This window comes from Tamandua tetradactyla, chromosome 1, assembly GCF_023851605.1.
Source record: "Tamandua tetradactyla isolate mTamTet1 chromosome 1, mTamTet1.pri, whole genome shotgun sequence".
Classification (NCBI taxonomy): domain Eukaryota; kingdom Metazoa; phylum Chordata; class Mammalia; order Pilosa; family Myrmecophagidae; genus Tamandua; species Tamandua tetradactyla.
In genome coordinates, this window is record NC_135327.1 from 223,499,485 (window position 1) to 223,520,626 (window position 21,142).

At 34.8% G+C, this 21,142-nt stretch overlaps 1 protein-coding gene across 11 annotated transcripts in view; it reads right to left on the bottom strand.

Moving 5' to 3' along the window:
• ANKRD26 (ankyrin repeat domain containing 26) overlaps positions 1 to 21,142 on the bottom strand; it is a 1,272,391-nt gene that overhangs the window by 1,110,977 nt on the left and 140,272 nt on the right. For 9 of the 11 annotated variants that reach the window (XM_077153143.1, XM_077153152.1, XM_077153089.1 and 6 more), the window contains 2 exons: positions 2,733 to 2,845; positions 1,234 to 1,363 (listed from right to left, as the gene is read on the bottom strand). The exons of 1 other annotated variant lie outside the window; for it this stretch is intronic. In XM_077153143.1, coding sequence (XP_077009258.1) covers positions 1,234 to 1,363; positions 2,733 to 2,845 — 243 coding nt within the window. Of the gene's footprint in view, positions 1 to 1,233; positions 1,364 to 2,732; positions 2,846 to 14,912; positions 16,214 to 21,142 lie in introns of those variants that run through there. One more of the 11 variants, XM_077153161.1, reaches the window with a different exon arrangement.

Genomic DNA, 21,142 nt, shown 5'->3' on the forward strand with positions numbered 1-21,142 from the left:
TATGACTTCCTGGCAATGTGGGACAGAACTCCTGGAATGAGCCAGCACCTGGCACCAAGGGACTGAGAAAGCCTCTTGACCAAAAGGGAGAAGGGAGAAATGAGACAAAATAAAGTTTCGATGGCTTAGTGACCTCAAACAGAGTTGAGAGGTTATCCTGCAGGTTATTCTTATGCATTATATAGATATCCCTTTTTAGTTTATGGTGTACTGGAGAAGCTGGAAGGAAGTACCTAAAACTGTTGACCTGTGTAACAGTAGCTTGATTCTTGAAGATGATTGTATAACCACGTAGCTTTTACAATGTGACTGCGTGATTCTGAAAACCTTGTGTCTAATGCTCCTTTCATCCAGGGTATGGAGAGATGAGTAAAAAATATGGATAAAAATAAATGAATAATAGGGAGAACAAAGAGTAAAATAAATTTGGTAGATTGAAATACTAGTGGTCAATGAGAGGGAGGGGTAAGGGGTATGGAATGTATGAGATTTTTTTTCTATTTCTTTTTCTGGAGTAATGCAAATGTTCTAAATGTTAAAAGCTGAAAAAAAATGTAGTAAATCCATAAATAGAACAGTATTTGGCAATATAAAGAAACGAAGTATTGATATATGCTTCAACAAGGGTGAACTTCAAAAACACTATGCTAAGTGAAAGTAGTAAAGAAGAACCACATATTGTGTGATTCCATTTATATGAAATATCTATATTATGCAAATCTATAGAGAGAAAGAATAGATTGCTGGATGCCTAGGACCGGCAGGAAAAAGGAGAACAGATTGGAGGATGATGGGGAAAAGGTATAAGGTTTCCTTTCTGGGATGATGGAAATGTTATAAAACTGATTTGGGCCATGATTGTACAACTCTATACAAGCCCATGAACAATGAACTATACACTTTAAATAGGTGAATTGTATGGTATAGTAAATTTTATCTCAAGAAACTGGTTACAAAAAAAATGATTTGGTGCTCTTGATTTGGGGTCTCGTAGTGATGTACTGCTTGGCTTTGGATAAGTGGCCATGGCGCAAAACAAGAGAATTAACAGTATACCCTTTTTATAGGAAAAAAATACATACATGAAAGAATTGTCTTTTTCTATAAAATTAATAGGAAAAACTAAAGTCTATAAAATTAATAGGAAAAAACTTTATTTCACTGAGCACCGCATTGTGAGCTATATTTCCTAAAATACAGTGATTTTTTTGCCCCTAACTGATTAAAACTTACCTTGTGTTTTAGCATATTAATCTGAATATCCATTTCAATTTGATTGGTTTTTAAATCTCCATGGAAACTAAGTTCTCCATTTTCATATTCATTTAACTTCCTTTTTGTCATTTTTAAGAGTCTCTTAAATCTGCAGTAATAAAGAATGAGTAAAAATCAAGTTCTCTAACAGTTAATATTTAACAACTATTTAAACAAACATTCAGTTCTATCACATTGGAAAAACATCTATAAATTACATTACTCTCATCTGTTTTAACCTAAAATTGTCTGAAAGTATACTAACTAAATTGCAGTCCTAGGAAAATAAGACCACAAAGAAAAATTGTATAACAGTAATGGCAGATAAAGAGTTAATATTGTACCATTATAATGAGTTCTTAAAATAAAATATTATTAAAATCCATTTTTAATTTAATTATAAAACAGTAAACTATTTTAAAAATTAACTATAATCCTATATTGAGATCTCAAGAGAAGAAGAAAAGCCTAATGACATACGAATGTTTTTGCAAAGACATGAAAATCCATTTTGCTTCCTATTGATCACAGTCTATCTATAAGAAGAAAAGAAAGGTAAGAAACAGGAAAGAATAATCTTTGGAAGTCTGAGTCTGAGTTGAGGGAAAAAAGGAAACAGGCAGAAGTTTAGGAGAAAGGAAATTGGTAGAAAGATAATATGTAACAGTCACTTAAAGACTGCTTTAAGAAGAGATCTAGAGACTTTTGCTACTATACTGTTAAAATGACAAGGACGCAAAACAATATATAGAGAGAAAGTGAAATGAGAGAAAACTATTGATCAGATTCCGAGAACAAACTTAAGGTCTCAGCAAAAAACATAATGGGAGTCATGTCAGGGGTTTCAAACAAATTGGGAATATTCCATTTTTTATGTGGATGGTAGAAATGTGACTTCATTTTATTCTTCTTTAAGTCATGCATATAGCTTGTATGTATATTTTATAGCTCAAAAAATGAAAGACAAAAAGAACCAAAACAAGATAATTTTTGATGATGCTAAGGAAGACACTGTTGGGTTTTTAGATATTAAAATTCTTGAATGCTAAAGAGAAGAATACTAGTAAAAGAAGGAAAGATTACCAGAGACAGTAAAGATATTACTAAAATAAAAATTCAAGGTAGACAAATAGTGTGGTGGACATTAAAAATGCAAAAGGCATTCTCATTATATGAGATCTCTGTATTTTATACATGATTTTCTGTAAACCTATTCTGCATGATTTTCTGAAAACCTACAACTTCTCCAATTAAAAAAGGACACTGTCATTATTGTTTTAAAATCAATGTTAAAGAATAAGTACAGTTATTTTGGCATTAAAAAATTACAGATTGAGCTATGAATTTCTGAACTACATTTTAAAATAGAATAATTTAATTAGGAAAATGCAAATATAAAAAATTTGTATTTGTATTTTAATTAAAATTAAATATTAATTTAATATATAGTTGAATTATCTGAAATGTTAAAATCTTACCCAATAATCTCTTTTTCTAATTCACTATTTTTCTTCATTTCTTGATCCAAATGATATTCCAGAGATTGTTTTAATTCAGTAAGTTTCTTTAACTGTTCCTTTTCTTCCTCAGACTTTGAAAAACAATTGTAAAGAAAATTTTGAAAAAACTTTAAAAGAAAGTTATTTTTTAAAATCCAGAGACTCTTCTTTTTGAAAATATTTTTCATGAGTTCATGACTCATATATGTTTAGCTGGGTTTATAAAATGCAGTTTATAAACCTGACGCCAATAAGGACAGGTTTAAAAAATAATATGGCTTTTCTTAAAAAAGCTTAAATTGATTTTACAATTTCATCATTATTTTTTCTGGAATTTAAAAACAGTGATTTTTACATGTAAAACACTAAGTGTTAATGAAATAAAAAGAAAAGAATGAGTAAAAAAAAAAGAAAAGAATCAGTATTGAATAGGTATATTTACATTTTAGTTTCTAAAGATACTTTTGTAATACATTCATCAATATCCCAAGTATTGTTCAATCACTTCTTACTAAGTCACTATTTGGAGAATTCACACGCAGTCCCCATTACATTTTTGATCCTCACCTGATTTCAGGATGAGATAAATATTCTCTTATAAGCATTTTTCCATGGGTTTCAATTTCTCCTTTTCTATTAGACCCTTCTCTCTTTTAAATAAAGTTTAAGTAGACTTCTCTATATTATGTAAAATACAACTTTCGCATGATTCTTATGGCCTTTTCTATCATCCTGTTTCTCCCCTTTTACTGGACTTTAATATTCTTTAGTGCATAGTCTCATCGACATATCCATCTTTTTCATCATTTATTCTCTTCGTTTACACTAAAAATCTGACTTTTAATCCTATAATTCTAATAAAAATTTTAAGTTCTAAGGGTCACTAAGGACCTTTTCTTAGCCCTGACCTTGGTTTACTTCTCAGAACAACTGTTAACAGTGACCATACCCTCCCTTCTGTTTCTCTAACCCCTCTTCATTTCTAAGAGACAATAAACCTGACATTAAGTCATTGGCCCTTTCTACTCTTCTTTTTAAATTCTCTCAGAGTTCCTTAAATCTTAAGGATTTGACCCAGAGACTCCCTAATCTACATTTCCAGCCTTGACCTCATTACTGAGGTCATTTATACTTTTATCTCTTTCTTCTGGTTCTCTACTCATAGCCAATATCCTGCCCACACATTCATAATTCATTTTTTGGTATGGATTGCCTTTGTAGATAGCTAATCTGGTATTCTATGTCGATTTTTACTGCTTTCACTTTGAGTGTGTTATTTTCTACTCTTGCAGGTACTTTCACTCTTAAGACACTGTGATAGTTACTCTTATGTGTCACTTTAACTAGGCTATCTAGTACGTGGTTATTTAATAAAACACTAATCTAGGTGTTGCTGGGAAGGTATTTTTTATATGTGGTTAATATCAACTATCATTTCACTATAAGTAAAGGAGATTTTTCTTGAAGGCCTTAAGAGAAAAAAACAGGTTTCCCAGAGAAGATGAAATTCTGCCTCAAGACTACAGCAGCATAGGGCAGAGACAGGAAAGATGACAGCTTAGTGAGGTGTAGAATTTAGTTCATTCTACAGAGCAGCTAGTTAATAGCCAGGAACAGTAAAGAAAAACTGCTGGGGCTATGTCAGCAACCGGACACACAGCATACACCAGTCTGGACAAGCTGGATAGCTGACACCCACACAGAACCATAAATCTCCCAAGTTGTGGAGGCCATGCCCCTCCCTCACACGCATGGAAGGCTGGTTCCCAGAGGGGAAAGGAAACACATTTTATTGGCAGCAAGGGCTTAACTCAACTAAGCTCCACTTGTAGAATTTATTAATAAATTCTGACTACTGAAACTAGGCTCCCAGCACAGAGAAACCTGGAATAAGCACTAAAGGAACTAGGGGCTTTTGCCCTAGCAAAGAGGGGGCGAGGTTGACAGAACAGAAAAAAAAAAAAAAAAAAAACCCAAGGCTTTCTGAGTTGGACAGCACAAAATACTGCAAAAGGGCTGGACCCCAAGAAATGGGGGCACAGAGAGTCTGGAGATACACAGAACGATGTACCAACTTAATCCTTAATTGACAAACCTCAGGAGCAAGAGTCCTGCTCTGAAAGGGATTTTTTTTTTTTGCTTTGTTTCTACTACTTAACAGTTCATTAGATAGAAGTGAAAGCCTTCTCAGGCTCCAGTACTTCTCTAGGCAAGGGCAGAATTATACTTGTCTGAGAGACACAGAAAATAGTCAGGTGAAAAGAGTTAATTCCATAAAGGGCATATCTTCACCAAGAGAAAGGTGCAGCTCAGCTCAAGTGGAATTCCTCCCTCAAGGAATTCAGGCTGAGGGACTGAAAAACTGAAGAATTAATGTTAACCTACAACTTCACCTCTGTTTCAACTACACCAAAGGCAGGGAGAGTCTGCTGAAATTAAAGGCACCATATCATTTTACCCTTATCAGAAGCCTCAGGCAGGCAAGCACCACATGCTGGACAGAACAGGAAAAGTACAGAGTCTAGAGGATTCCTGGGAAAGTCTTGTCAACCTTCTGGATCTCATCCTCAGGGAAAATTGATGCAGGCTACTCTCTCCCCTTGAGACGTGGGACAGACCAATCTAGGAAAATCTGATGGGGGTCTATAATATAGGAGAAGACCCGCCTCAAAAAAAAAAAAAAAGTCTCCATATAGGCAGGGAAGAAACAGAAAAACAGGAACTGAAAAATTCTGATCATATAAACAGAACCTATCCTAGAGGTCTAGAATAAGTTGAACCAAATGCCAAAGAACAGATAGAGAACAAAGCCATCGAACAAGAAAATCCAAGATAAAAGAGTGAAAACAACACCCAGAATACACTAATTAAGGAAATCAAATTCCTAGATACCAGCAAAAACTAACGAGTCATACTAGGAAAATTGAAGATATGGCCCAGCCAAAGGAACAAATCAATGATTCAAATGAGATACAGGAGTTGAAACAACTAATTCAGGCTGTTCAAACAGACATGGAAAATCTCATAAAAAATCAAATCAACGAGTTGAAGGAAGATATAAAGAGGACGCTGGGCAAACAAAAGGAAGAAATACAAATAAAAGTTTGAAAAACCAAACCACAGAACCTTTGGGAATGAAAGGCACAACGTAAGAGACAAAAAAAAAACAGAAACTTACAACAATACATTTGAAGAGGCAGAAAAAGGATTAGTGAACTAGAGGAAGGGCCATCTGAAATCAGACATGCAAAAGAAAAATAGGGAAAAGAACGGAAAAATATGAGCAGAGTCTCAGGGAACTGAATGACAACATGAAGTCCATGAATACATATGTTGTGGGTGTCCCAAAAGGAGAAGAGAAGGGAAGAGGAGGAGAAACACTAATGGAGGAAATAATCACTGAAAATTTCCCATCTCTTATGAGACATAAAATTACAGATCCAAGAAGTGCAGCGTACTCCAAACAAAACAGAGTCAAACAGACACACTCCAAGACACTTACTAATCAACAGTCAGATATCCAAGAGAAAGAGAATTTTGAAAGCAGCAAAAACAATCCATCATATACAAGGGAAGCCCAATAAGACTATGTGTGGATTTCACAACAGAAACCACAGAGGTGATAAGTCAGTGGTATGATATATTTAAGATTCTAAATGAGAAAAACTGCCAACCAAGAATTCTATATCCAGCAAAATTGTCCTTCAAAACAAGGGGAAGATTAAAACATTTCAGACAAACAATCACTGAGAGAATTTGTATTTCTGTAAGAGATACTAAAGGGAGCACTAGAGGCAGATGGGAAAAGGCGAGAGAGAGAGAGGTCTGGAGAAGGATGTAGAAATGAAACTTTCAGTAAAGGTAAAAAGAGAAAAAAATTAGATACGACATAAAATACAAAAGGCAAAATGGTAGAAGAAAGCACTGCCTTTACAGTAATAACATTAAATGTTACCAAAAGACAGACTGGCAGACTGGATTAAAAAACCAGGACCCATCTATCTCCTGTCTACAGGAGACTCATTTTAGACCAAAGGACAAAACAGGCTGAAAGTGAAAGACTAGGAAAAGATGTTTCATGCAAACAACAATTAGAATAATGCAGAAGCAGCTATACTAATATCTGACAAATTAGACTTCAAATGTAGAACAATTAAAAGAGACAAAGAATGATACTATGTATTAATAAAAAGTACAATTCAACAAGAAGACATAACAATCATAACTATTTATGCACTGAGCCAGAATGCTTCAAACTACATGAGGCAAACACTGACAACAATGAAGGGAGAAATAAACACCACTATCATACTAGTTGTGGACTCAGTTCCCCACTCTCATCAATGGATAGATGATCCAGATCAATAAAGAAGCAGAGAATTTAAGTAATACAATAAATGAACTAGACTTATCAGACTTCATAGAACATTACACCCCACAAAAGCAGGACACACAATTTTCTGAAGTGCTCATGGATCACTCGCGAGGATAGACCATATGCTTGGTCACAAAGCAAGTCTCAATAAATTTCAAAAGACTGAAATCATACAAAACTCTTTCTCAAATCATAATGGAATGAAGTTGGAAATCAATAATAGTCAGAGGGCCAGAAAATTCACAAATATATGGAGATTAAACAACACGGCCTTAAACAACCAGAGCATCAAAGAAGAAATCACAAGAAAAATCAGTAAATATCTCGAGGGAAATGAAAATGAAAACACAACATATCAAAATTTATGGGATACAGTAAGGGCAGTGCTAAGAGGGAAATGTATTGTCTTAAAAGCCTATTTTAATATTGAAAAAGAAGAAAGAGCAAAAATCGAGGAATTAACTGTTCACTGGAAGAACCAGAGAAAGAACAGCAAACTAAACCCAAAGCAAACAAAAGAAAAAGAAATAATGAAGATTAGAGCAGAAATACATGAAATCGAGAACACGAAAACATCGAGAAAATCAACAAAACCAGAAGTTTGTTCTTTGAGAGAGTCAATAAAATTGATGGACCCTTAGCTAGACTGACAAAAAGAGAGAGGATGCAAATAAATAAAATCAGAAATGGAAGGAGTCATAATCACTGACCCCTGAAGAAAAAAAGGTGGTAATGAAAGGATACCACGAGCAACTATGTGTTAATAAACTAGTCAATGCAGACGAAATGGACAACTTCCTAGAAAGGCATGAAAAACAAATATTGACTTGAGAAGAAATAGACAAACTTAACAAACCAATCACAAGTAAATACACTGTATCAATCATCAAGAACCTCCTTCCCCAAAAAGTTCAGGACCAGACAGCTTCACATGTGAATTCTACCAAGCATTCAAGAAAGAATTAGTACCAATACTGCTCAAACTCCTCAAAAAACCATGAAGAGGAGGGAAAGCTACCTAACTCATTCAATAAAGCCAACATCACCCTAATGCCAAAGATAGATAAAGATACTATAAGAAAAGAAAATTACAGACCAATCTCTCTAATGAATATACGTGCAAAAATCCTCAACGAAATACTTGCAAACTGAATCCAGCAGCATATTAAAAGAATTATATACCATGACCAAGCGGGATCTATTCCAGGTATGAAAGGATGATTCATCATAAGAAAATCAATTAATGTAATACACCATATCAATAAATCAAAGTAGAAAAACCACATGATCATCTCGATTGATGCAGAAAAGGCATTTGACAAAATTCAACATCTTTTTTCCTTTCTCTTTTTTTAATTTATTTATTTAAAAAATTAACAAGCCAAATAAAGCATTATCATATATAATCAGTAATTCACAATATCACTTAGTTGCATATTCATCATTTCTTAGAACATTTGCATTAATTCAGAAAAGAAATAAAAAGACAATAGAAAAAGAAATACAATGAAAACAGAAAAGAAAAAAAAGATTATATCTACCATACCCCTTACCCCTCGCTTTCACTGATCACTAGCATTTCAAACTAAATTTATTTTAGCACTTGTTCCCCCTATTATTTATTTTTATTCCATATGCTCTACTCATCTGTTGACAAGGTAGATAAAAGGAGCATCAGACACAGGTTTTCACAAGCACACAGTCACATTGTGAAAGCTATATCATTATTCAATCATCCTCAAGAAACATGGCTACTGGACACAGCTCTACATTTTCAGGCTGTTTCCTCCAGCCTCTACATTATATCTTGAATATCAAGGTGATATCTACTTAATGCATAAGAATAACCTCCAGGATAACCTCTGGACTCTGTTTGGAATCTCTCAGCCATTGACACTTTGTCTCATTTCACTCTTCCCCCCTTTTGGTCGAGAATGTTTTCTCAATCCCTTGATGCTGAGTCAGCTTATTCTAGGATTTCTGTCCCACGTTGCCAGGAAGGTCCACACCCCTGGGAGTCATGTCCCATGTAGACAGGCGAAGGGTGGTGAGACTGCTTGTTGTGTTGGCTGGAGAGAGGGGCCACATCTGAGCAAAAAAAGAGGCTCTCTTGGGGGTGACTCTTAGGCCTAAATTTTAAGTAGACTTGACCTATCCTTTGTGGGGTTAAGTTTCATATGAACAAACCCCAAGACTGGGGGCTCAGCCTATAGCTTTGGTTGTCCACACTGCTTGTGAGAATATCAAGAATTCAACTTGGGGAAGGTGAAATTCTCCCCATTCTCACCATTCCCTGAAGGGGGCTTTGCAAATCCTTTTCCACTCACTGGTCGAATCACTCTGGGATTCATCGGGGCATCACTCTGGACAAACCAACAAAATCTCACATCCTACCTGAGATTCCAAGTACTTATGGTGTTCAATCAAACTATCTACATAAGTTATATTAGGAAATGCACTAGTCAAAATATAAATTTTGTAACAAATAAACATTTTTTGCTTTAGTCTCACACATAAGGTGACATTTTAAAATATTAATTACCATCTATTTTCAGCACCCTGCAATAATGACATTCCTTTGTTCTTCCTCGTGCAAAACCATTTTTAAAATTTGTACATTTAGTCACTATTATTATACACTCTAGGCATTCCTAGATTATACGATCTCAATCTTTAACAACTATCTTTCTTTCTGATTTCATTTATGTCCCCAGCCCTCCTCCCTCTATCATTCTCACATGCAGCTTCATTCAGTGTTTTCACATAATTGTATTACAGTTAGGTAGTATCGTGCTGTTCATTTCTGAGTTTTTGTATTCAGTCCTTGAACATCATTTTTTGATGAAAACACTTCAAAGGATAGGAACAGAAGGATACTTCCTCAACATGACAAAGGGCATATATGAAAAATCCATAGCTAACATCATTCTCAATGGGAAAAGACTGAAAACTTTTCTCCTAAGATCAAGAACAAGACTAGGATGTCCACTGTCACCACTGTTATTCAACATTGTACTGGAAGTTCTAGCCAGAGCAATTCAACAAGAAAAAGAAATAAAAGGAATCCAAACTGGAAAGGAAGAAGTAAAACTCTCACTGATTACAGATGATATGATACTTTATGTTGAAAATCCAAAAATCTACAGCAAAGCTACTAGAGCTAATAAATGAGTACAGCAAAGTGGCAGGGTACAAGATCAACATCCAAAAATCAGTAGTGTTTCTATACACTAGTAATGAGCAATCTGAGGAGGAAATCAAGAAAAAAAAATTCCATTTACAACAGCAACCAAAAGAATAAAATATTTAGGAATAAATTTAACTAAGGAATCATAGAAGACCTAAATAAATGTGTTTATTTAGGCATACTGTGTTCATGGACTGGAAGACTAAACATAGCTAAGACATCAATTCTACTCAAATTGATTCATAGATTCAATGTGATACCAATTAAAATCCCCAAAACTTACTATGCAGAAATAGAAAAAATAACCAAATTTATTTGGAAGGGAAGGGTACCTGGAATAGCTAAGAATATCTTGAGAAAGAAAAATGAAGAGGGAGGTCTCACACTACCAGACTTTAAAGCAAATTACAAGGCTACAGTGGTCAAAACAGCATGGGTCTAATACAAAAATAGATATACTGACCAATGGAATCAAATAGAATGTTCAGATATAGACCCTCTCATCTACGGACAATTGATCTTTGATAAGGCAGTCAAGCCACTCACCTGGGACAGAGCAGCCTCTTTAATAAATGCTGCTTGGAGAACTGAATATCCATATGCAAAAGAATGAGAGAGGATCCATATCTCACACCTTATATAAAAATTAACTCAAAATGGATCAAAAACTTTAACATTGGAGCTAAGATCATAAAGCTTTCAGAAGAAAATATAGGGAAATACATCATAAAACATGTAATAGGAGGTAGTTTCCTAGACCTTACACCCAAAGCACAGGCATTAAAGAAAGAAACAGAGCAATAGGAACTCCTCAAAATTAAACACTTTTGTACATCAAAGAACTCTGTCAAAAAAGTAAAAAGGCAGCCCACGTAATGGGAGGAAATATTTGGTAAACATTTATCAGATAAGGGTTTAGTATCCAGACTATATAAAGAGGTATTTCAACTCAACCACAAAAAGACAAACAACCCAATTAAAAAAAGGGCAAAAGACATGAACAGACACTTCTCAGAAGAGGAAATACAAATGGCTAAAAGGTACATGAAAAGATGCTCAACTTCCCTGGATATTAGAGAAATGCAAATCAAAACCACAATGAGATATCATCTGACACACACTAGAATGGTCATTATCAAAAAAACAGAAAACGACAAGTGTTGGAGAGAATATGGAGAAAGAGGCACAGTTATCCACTGTTGGTGGGAATGTAAAATGGTACAGCCGCTCTGGAAGGCAGTTTGGCGGTTCCTCAGGAAGCTAAGTATAGGACTGCCATATGATCCAGCAATCCCATTGCTGGGTATCGACTCTGAGGACACAAGGGCAAGGCCACAAATGGATATGTGCACACCAATGTTTATAGCAGCCTTATTTATAATTTCCAAGAGATGGAAACAGCCGAAATGTCCATCAACAGATGAGTAGCTAAACAAGCTGTGATAATACATATGATGGAATATTACGCAGCTGTAAAACAGAATAAAATCATGAAGCATGTAACAATGCAGATGGACCTTGAGGACATTATACTGAGTAAAATAAGCCAGATATAAAAGGACAAATACTATATGGTCTCCTACTATGAACTAATAAAAATGACCTGAATAGATGGAAAGATATTCTATGCTCATGGATAGGAAGGCTGAATACCATCAAGATGTCAATTCTACCCAAAATGATCTACAGATTCAATGCAACACCAATAAAAAACCCAACAACCTACTTCGAAGACTTGGAAAAACTGGTTATCAAATTTATATGGAAGGGAAAGAGACCTTGAATAGCTAAAGATATTCTAAAAAAGAAGAGTGAACTGGGATATCCATCACTTCCTGACTTTAAAGCTTACTATAAATCCACAGTTGTCAAAACAGCATGGTACTGGCACAAAGATAGAAGGACTGACCAGTGGAACAGAATTGAGAGTGCAGAGATTGACCACCAAATTTATGGACACTTGATCTTTGATAAGGCCCCCAAATCCAGTGAACTGGGACAGAATATTCTTTCCAATAAATGGGCATGGGAGACCTGGATTTCAACAGCCAAAAGAATGAAAGAGGACCCCTACCTTACACTCTATTCAAAAATTAATTCAAAATGTATTAAAGACCTAAATGTAAGAGCCGGTACCATAAAACTTCTTGAAAAAAATGTAGGGAAACATCTTTAAGATCTAGCAATAGGAGGTGGTTTCTTAAACTTTACACCTAAAGCACAAGTGTGAAGGATAAAATAGACAAATGGGAACTCCTTCAGATCAAGAGCTTCTGTGCCTCAAAGGACTTTGTTAAAAGGTGAAGAGCAGCCAAATCAATGGGAGAAAATATTTGGAAACCACATATCTGATAAAGGCTTAATATCCTGTATACATAAAGAAATTATACAGTATACCAACAAAAGAACAAACAACCCAATTACAAAATGGGCAGAGGAGGGTGGGCCACAGTGGATCAGCAGGCAAGAATGCTCTCCTGCCATGCCAGAGGTTCAATTCCCAGTGCCTGCCCATGTTAAAAAAAAAAAAAAAATCGGCAGAGGAAATGAATAGGCACTTTTCTAAAGAGCAAATACAGATGGCTAAAAAACACATGAAGAACTGCTCACCTTCACTGGCTATAAGGGAAATGCAAATTAAGACGACAATGAGATATCACCTCACACCTATAAGAAAGGCTACTACTAAACAAACAGGAAACTAAAAATGTTAGAGAGGATGAGGAGAAATTGGAACACTTATTCACTGTTGGTGGGAATGTAAAATGGTTCAACCACTGTGGAAATCAGTTTGGCAATTCCTCAGGAAACTAATTATTGAGATGCCCTATGACCCAGCAATACCAATACTCAGTATATATGCAGAAGAGTCGAGGGCAGTGATGAAGGACAGACATTTGCACACTGATGTTCACAGCGACACTATTCACAATTGCCAAGAGATGGAAACAATCCAGATGCCCATCAACAGACAAGAGGATAAACAAAATATGGCATATACATACGATGGAATATTATGCAGCATTTAGACAAAATGATGTCCTGAAACATATGACAACGTGGATGAACCTTGAGGACATAATGCTGAGTGAAATAAGTCAGACATATAAGGACAGATACTGTATGATTCCATTATTATGATTCCAATAAAGTTGCCAGTCTTTTGTAGCAGCTAGAAGGAAAAATCTGAGTTGAGGACATGGTAGCCTATGACAAAATCTACGAACTGTTCTGCAGCTGCTTGTTGAAGTGTGCTTTGAAAGTAATTACTTTTTTCTCTCTTTTCTTAGTGTACATGTTATATTTTATAACTAAAAAACATTTTTAAAAAACTATAGACAGTTATAGTGATATTAGATAAAATAAATTCCTGAAGTCAAAAATTTGAAAAATTTAGTAACATAGCTCACTACTATAGCAAAGTTGATTATTTGTAATAACTTTTTACTTGATATTTTGAGATGTACACAGTTTTAATAGTTAGTCAAATGGTATTTCAGATACTGTTAAATATTTAGAATTCAAGTAACTCTGACATCTGTATTTATAGATTTTTTTCCTTTCTAGCTTTAATTTTAAATTGATTTATGAAACATATTGTACAAACAGGCTTTACAATGATCACTTAGATCATTTTTTTAAATATACCTATGGATAAGCTAACTTAAATATCCATTTTAAGTGGTTAAGATTTCCATATGTTACTTGTCAAAATATTTGTATCTCCATCAGGAAAATATTTAGTAACATAATTATAGCATGCAGATATTTGTCAGAAAATATCAACTTTCTACTTGATATTTTGAGAACATTCACAGTTTTAACAGCTGAATAAATGGTATCTAAGTATTTAAAACTTAAAGGAACTTTGCTATCTAAATATGTAGATTTTTTTCCTTGTTGCCTTAATTTTAAATTGGTTTATGAAACTTACTATGCAACACAGGCTTTACAATGATTATTTGGATACTTTATTTAAATGTGTCTATGGTTAAGCTAACTAAAATATCCATTGTTGGTGGTTCTAAGAGAATTGTTTCCTTCAATTTAAAAATATACGAAAAAAATCTCTAAACAGAAAAAAAAAATTAGGCCTAAGAGATCCCTAGTGAACCTTTTTGGTTGCTCAGATGGGCCTCTCTCTCTAAGCTAACTCAGCAGGTGAACTCACTGCCCTCCCTCCTATGCGAGACATGACTCCCAGGGGTGTAAATCTCCCTGAAAATGTAGGACAGAAAGCCCAGGATAAGTCGGGACCCAGCATCAAGAGACTGAGAAAGCTTTCTTGACTAAAATGGGGAAGAGAGAAATAAGACAAAATAAAGTTTCAGTGGCTGAGAGATTTCAATCGGAGTCTAGAGGTTATCCTGGAGGTTATGCTTACGCATTATATATATTCCTTTTGAGTTTATGGCATATTGGAGTAGCAAGAGGGAAGTACCTCAAACTGTTGAGCTGTGTTCCAGTAGCCTACATTCTTGAAGATGATTGTATAAAGATATAATGTTTGCAGTGTGACTGTGTGATTGTAAAAACCTGTGTCTGATGCTCCTTATATCTAGGGTATGGCCAGATGAATAAAAAATATGGCTAAAAAATAAATAAGTAAATAATATTACGGGGAACAAAACATAAAATAAGTTGGGTAGATGGAAACACTAGTGGTCAATGAAAGGGAGGGGTAGGGTAGGGTGCATGGTATGTATGAGTTTTTTCTTTTTATTTCTTTTTCTGGAGTGATGCAAATATTTCAAAAAAACAATCATGGTAATGAATATGCAACTATGTGATGATATTGTGAGCCACTGATTGTACACCATGTATAGAACATATGTGTGTGAAGATTTCTCAATTAAAAAAAAAACACTACAGCATAAACTTCCTGAGTTTCCAGTATGCCAACCTGTCATACATATTTCAGACTCAAGACCTTAATATCAACTCTTGCCTGAGTATCCATCCTCTAGCCTGCTCACAGATTTCAAACTTTTCAGGCCACTCCCTGTCCAGATGCATGAGTCAAAACCTCAAAACAAAATTCTTTATACTTATAAATATATAATATATATATACACACACACAAATATACATTTACATATACAATATCCTATTGGTTCTATTTCTCTGGAGAACTCTGGCTGATAACAGATATTGACTAGTATACAGCTATCCCTTCCACATTGCAGGGGGTAGAGGCGTGGCACTCCATGATCTGGAAAATCTGTGTAAAAGTTTTTGCTGTCCCTTCATACCAGAAAAGAAGTCTGAATTTTTCTTTTTCTTTTATGGGATGTTTACAGTAACTTATTGTAAAATTTGCATTATATATGCAAATATTTTATATATTTCTTTGAGTTTCTAAACTTTTTCTGTGTCATCTGCTGGCCTTTGTGTGTCATTCATTCTATGGCTTCCACAAAACTACCCCACAAATTCCCATTTAAATGATGTATTGAAACTGCAATGGGGAAAGGTGCTGTGTAGAAGAAATAAGGGATAACTGAACTCTGTCTTTTCTTTTATAATGCAAAACTTTTTCACAAAGGTCAGATATCATCAATTTTTTGCCTTTGTTTTCTTCTAAATAATTTCCTACTCCATAGACCTGACCTTAAGGGAGTCTGTTCTAAAGCTCCTTTAAGACGCACACTCAGGGCGGGCCACAGTGGCTCAGTGGCAGAGTTCTCGTCTACTATACTGGAGACCCAGGTTCGATTCCCAATGCCTCCCGTGAAAACAAAAGAAAAATGATGCACACTCAACTATATCTCTAAGAGACTTGAGTGAGCTAGAGCAATCTTTTCCTCCCAATCCAGATTCTTGGGTGTATAGGTGATTCAGTGGTAGAATGCTCGTCTTGCATGCAGGAGACACAGGTTCAATTCCCAGACCATGCACCTAAAACATACAAACAAAAAAAAAACCCACACACAATCCAGATTTTTCATCAGGAGATTGTGCTGACCAAATACCTTAACCAACGTAGCCTCTGGCTTAGGGACTGTTCAGATAGGAACCTTTTGGAGAAGTTAGGCTGATGACGTACTTGGTTGAAATTTGTTTCTTATTCATTTTGATTGACAGGATAGACATCAAAGTGGCCAGTAATTCTATTTAATAAACCAAGCTCATTTCTATAGGAATCTGTAGAAAATTCCTCAATATTTATGAATAAGCTTAGATTTTACCATTAGTTTCGGATACTCTTATAAACTTTTTTGACACCTTAAGAGATTACTGGTTGATAATGTGAGGGTATATCTTCTGGTACTTTCAGAAGACTCCTTATCAAAATATTACCATGTCATTTGTATGAATAGTAGGCTGATACACTGAGGCTAATTTATATGAAGTCTAGAAAAAGTTTTCAATGTTTCTTCAGCCATTAGAATGCCTTCTAGACCAGTCAGCATAAATGCCCTATTTCCCCGGGGAGGCACAGCTATATAATGCAATTGCATGGATCTAGGTATTTTGAACTAAACTAGTAAGTTGGACCATCCGCTTCTTTGCTCCAACTTAATACTCATAACGCAACCTTCTCAACTTCATTCCTAAGTAGCCTCTCCTACAAAGGAGAGCATGAATTGATTCAACAACAGAAGAATGCTATTCTGCCTACTAAAAGAGTTATATAGTTATCAATATACATTTATAAATGGGTATCCTAGAGTACACATAAAATTTTTCTGAGTTTGAATTTTACTGAATCCTTGAAGAGCTGATTCACTCAGGTGCATAGAGAAGAAATTAGTTTCTGAACCTGCAATGCTAAGAGTACTACATCATTCCATAGGACACTGTGTAAGCAGCTATTTCTACCTCCTCACTGTCATCTCTTTTCTTTTGTAAAACCCAGCAATGAGAAAATACATTCCTTGTGGAAAAATGCTTACATAATGACCTGGTATTCATTCCTAATCAGGTATACAAATTACAATATTAAAAATAATTCAGGGTGGGCAAAGGTGGCTCAGTGGCAGAACTCTTGCCTGCCATGCCAGAGACCCGGGTTCGATTCCTGGTGCCTGCCCATGTAAAAAAAAAATTAATAATAATAATAATAATAATAATCCACTCTCCTTTAGTGCTCATGGAACTTTCTCCAACAGAGATAATGTGCTGGGGCACAATATAGGTCTTTGTAAATTTAAAATGCTTGAAATTATTCAAAGCTGTTTCTCTGATTATGACAGAATAAAGCTGGAAATCAATAACCATCAAAGCAGCAGTACTGTCATAAATATATGGAGATTAAGTAATGCATCTTAAACAATCAGTAGATCAAAGGAAAAATTGCTAGAGAAGTCAGTAAATATCTGGAGACAAATGAAAATGAGCATATAACATATCAGAACTTATGGGATACAGCAGAGGCAGTGCTGAGAAGGAAATTTATTGCCCTAAATTAAAAACCAAGAATGAGCAAAAATTGAAGACTTAATTGCTCAACTGGAAGAACTAGAGAAAGAACAGCAAACTCACCCCAAAGCCAAAAGAAGAAGAGAAATAACAAAGATTAAAGCAGAAATAAATGAATTGGAGGAAAAAAACAACAGAATCAATGAAACCAAAAGTTGACTCTGAGAAAATCAATAAAACTAATGGACCCCCTCACTAGTCCGACAAGAAAAAAAAAAAAAGAGAGAGGATGCAAATAAAGAAAATCAGAAATGAGAGTGGGGTCGTTAGAAATAAACAAACAAAAATCTTAGACAATACTATGAACACCTATACACCAACAAGTTAGACAACTTAGTCGAAACAAATTCCTAGAAACACATAATCTACACTAACTTTAAAAGAAATAGAAGCTTTCAACAAACCAATTACAAGTAAAAAGATTCAATCAGTAGCCAAAAATCTTCCTACAAAGAAGAGCCCAGAGACAGATGGCTTTACAGGGGAATTTTATCAGACATTCCAAAAAAGGACTAACACCAATCCTGCTCAAACTCTTCCAAAAACCTGAGGAAAAAGGAACACTAACTAATTTATTTTGTGAAGCTAAAATCATTCTAATACCACAACAGGGTAAAGATGTTACAAGAAAGGAAAACTACAGGCCAATCTCATTAATGAATACAGATGCAAAACTTCTAGTAAATCAGATCCAACAACACAGTATAAGAAATATACATCAAGACCAAGTGGGATTTATACCAGGAATGCAAGGGTGGGTCAACACAAGAAAATCAATCAATGCAATACAAAACATTAACAAACTAAATGGAAAAATCACGCGATCATCACAATTAGTGCTGAAAAAACATTCGACAAAATTCAGGATCCTTTCCTGATAAAAGTACTTCAAAAGGTAGGAATTGAAGGAAACTTCCTCAATATGATAAAGGGCATATATGAAAAACCTATAACCAGCACTGTACTCAACGAGAGAATGAAAACCTTTCCCCTAAGATCAGAAATGAGACAAGGATGCTCTCGGTCACCAATATTATTCAACATTCTGTAAGAAGTCCTAGCTAGACCAATCAAGCAGGAAAAAGAAATAAAAGGTATCTAAATCAGAAAGAAAGAAGTACAACTTTCATTATTTGCAGATGACATGATACTATACTTGGGAAATCCTGAGAAATCTGCAACAAAGCTTCTTGAGCTAATAAACAAATTCAGCAAAGTGACAGGATACAAAAACAATGTGTAAAAATCTGTAATGTTTCTGTACAAACCAATGACCTGAGGACACAATTAAGGAAAAAAGTCCATTCAAAATAGCAACTTAAAGAATCAAGTATCGAGGAATAACAAGGGATGTCAAGGAGCAGTACATGGAAAACTACAACACATTGCCAAAATAAATCAAAGAAAATCTAAATAGGTGAAAAGACATTCCCTACTTTAAGATGAAATATAGCTAAGATGCTAATTCTACCCAAACTGATCTACAGATTCAACACAATACCAATTAAAATTTCAACAACCTACTTTTTAAAATTAATTTAAATATTTTTTCAAAATACCAAAAAACACCAAACAAACACAAACATTCTTTACTTTTGATCATTCCGTTCTACATATTTAATCAGTAATGCACAATATCATCACATAGTTGCATATTCATCATCATGACCATTTCTTGGAACATTTGCATCTATTTAGAAAAAGAAATAAAAAGAACACCAAAAAAAATTCATACATACCATATCTCTTACCCCTCCCCTTCACTGATCACTAGCATTTCAAACTAAATTTATTTTAACATTTGTTCCCCCATTATTTATTTTTATTACATATGTTTTATTTGTCTGTTGATAAGGTAGATAAAAGGAGCATCAGGCACAAGGTTTTCACAATCACACAGTCATACTGTGAAAGCTATTATCATTATAAAATCTTCTTCAAGAAACATGGCTACTGGAACACAGTTCTACAGTTTCAGGCAGTTCCCTCCAGCCTCTCCATTACATCTTGACTAACAAGGTGATATCTATTTAATACGTAAGAATAACCTCCAGGATAACCTCTCGACTCTGTTTGGGATCTCTCAGCCATTGACACTTTATTTTGTCTCATTTCACTTTTTCCCTTTTTGGTCGAGAAGGTTCCAACAACCTACTTTTAAGACTTTGAAAAGCTAGTTATCATATTCATTTGGAAAGGAAAGAGGCCTCAAACAGCTAAAAATATCCTAAAAAGGGAAGAACAAAGTGGGAGGACTAATATTTCTGTTTTTAAAGATCAAAACAAAGTCGCAGTAGTCAAAACTAAAAATTACTGGCACAGACAGAAGTATGGGCCAATGGAATCGAACTGAGAATGTGGAGACAGACTGTACATAGACCAAATTTATGGTCAACTGATCTTCAACAAGTTCCCCAAATCCACTGAACTGGGACTGGATAGTCTTTTCAATAAATGGGCAAGGGGGAACTGGCTATCAATAGCCAAAAAAATGAAAAAGGACCTCCACCTTATACCCTACACCAAAAATTATCTCAAAGTGGATCAAAGACCTAAATATAAGAACCAGTACAAAAAACCCCTAGAAGAAAATAAAGACAAACATCTTCAAGACCTAGTAAGAAGGAGGTAATGTCCTAAACTTTATACCCAAAGCACAAGCAACAAAAGAAAAAAATAAATAAATGGGAACGGAACGCCTCAAAATCAAATGCTTTTGCGCCTCAAAGGGCTTTGTCAAAATGAAGAGGCAGCCAACTCAATGGGAAAAAATATTTGGAAACCACGTATCAGATAAAAGCTTGATACCCTGTATACAATGAGAAATCATATAACACAACAACTAAAGAACAAACAACCAAATTATAAAATGGGCTAAAGATATGAATTGGCATTTTTCTGAAGAGTAACGGCTAAACCACACATGAAGAGATGTTTGACAATTCCTTAGAAAACTACATATAGAGTTGCCCTATGACCCAACATTACCAGTACTTGGTATGTACTCAGAAGAACTGAAAGCAGTGACACAAAAAGCCATTTGCATACCAATGTTCATAATGGCAGTATTCCAATTGCCATAAGATGGAAACAATCCAAGTGCCCATCAATAGAAGAATGGATAAACAAAATATTGTGTGTGTGTGTATATATATATATATATATATATATATATATATATGACAGAATATTATGCAACAGTAAGACAATTGAGGTACTGAAGCATTTGACAACATGGATGAACTTTGAGGACATAATGCTGAGTAAAAAAAGGATAGACACTATATGATTTTGTTATTATGGTTTTGGTAAAGGTAAACTCAAAGGCTTATAATATAGAATATAGGGGACCTAGAAATACAAACAAGTTAGAGACGGGTGAATCAGTTAGCTAAAGAAGTTAAA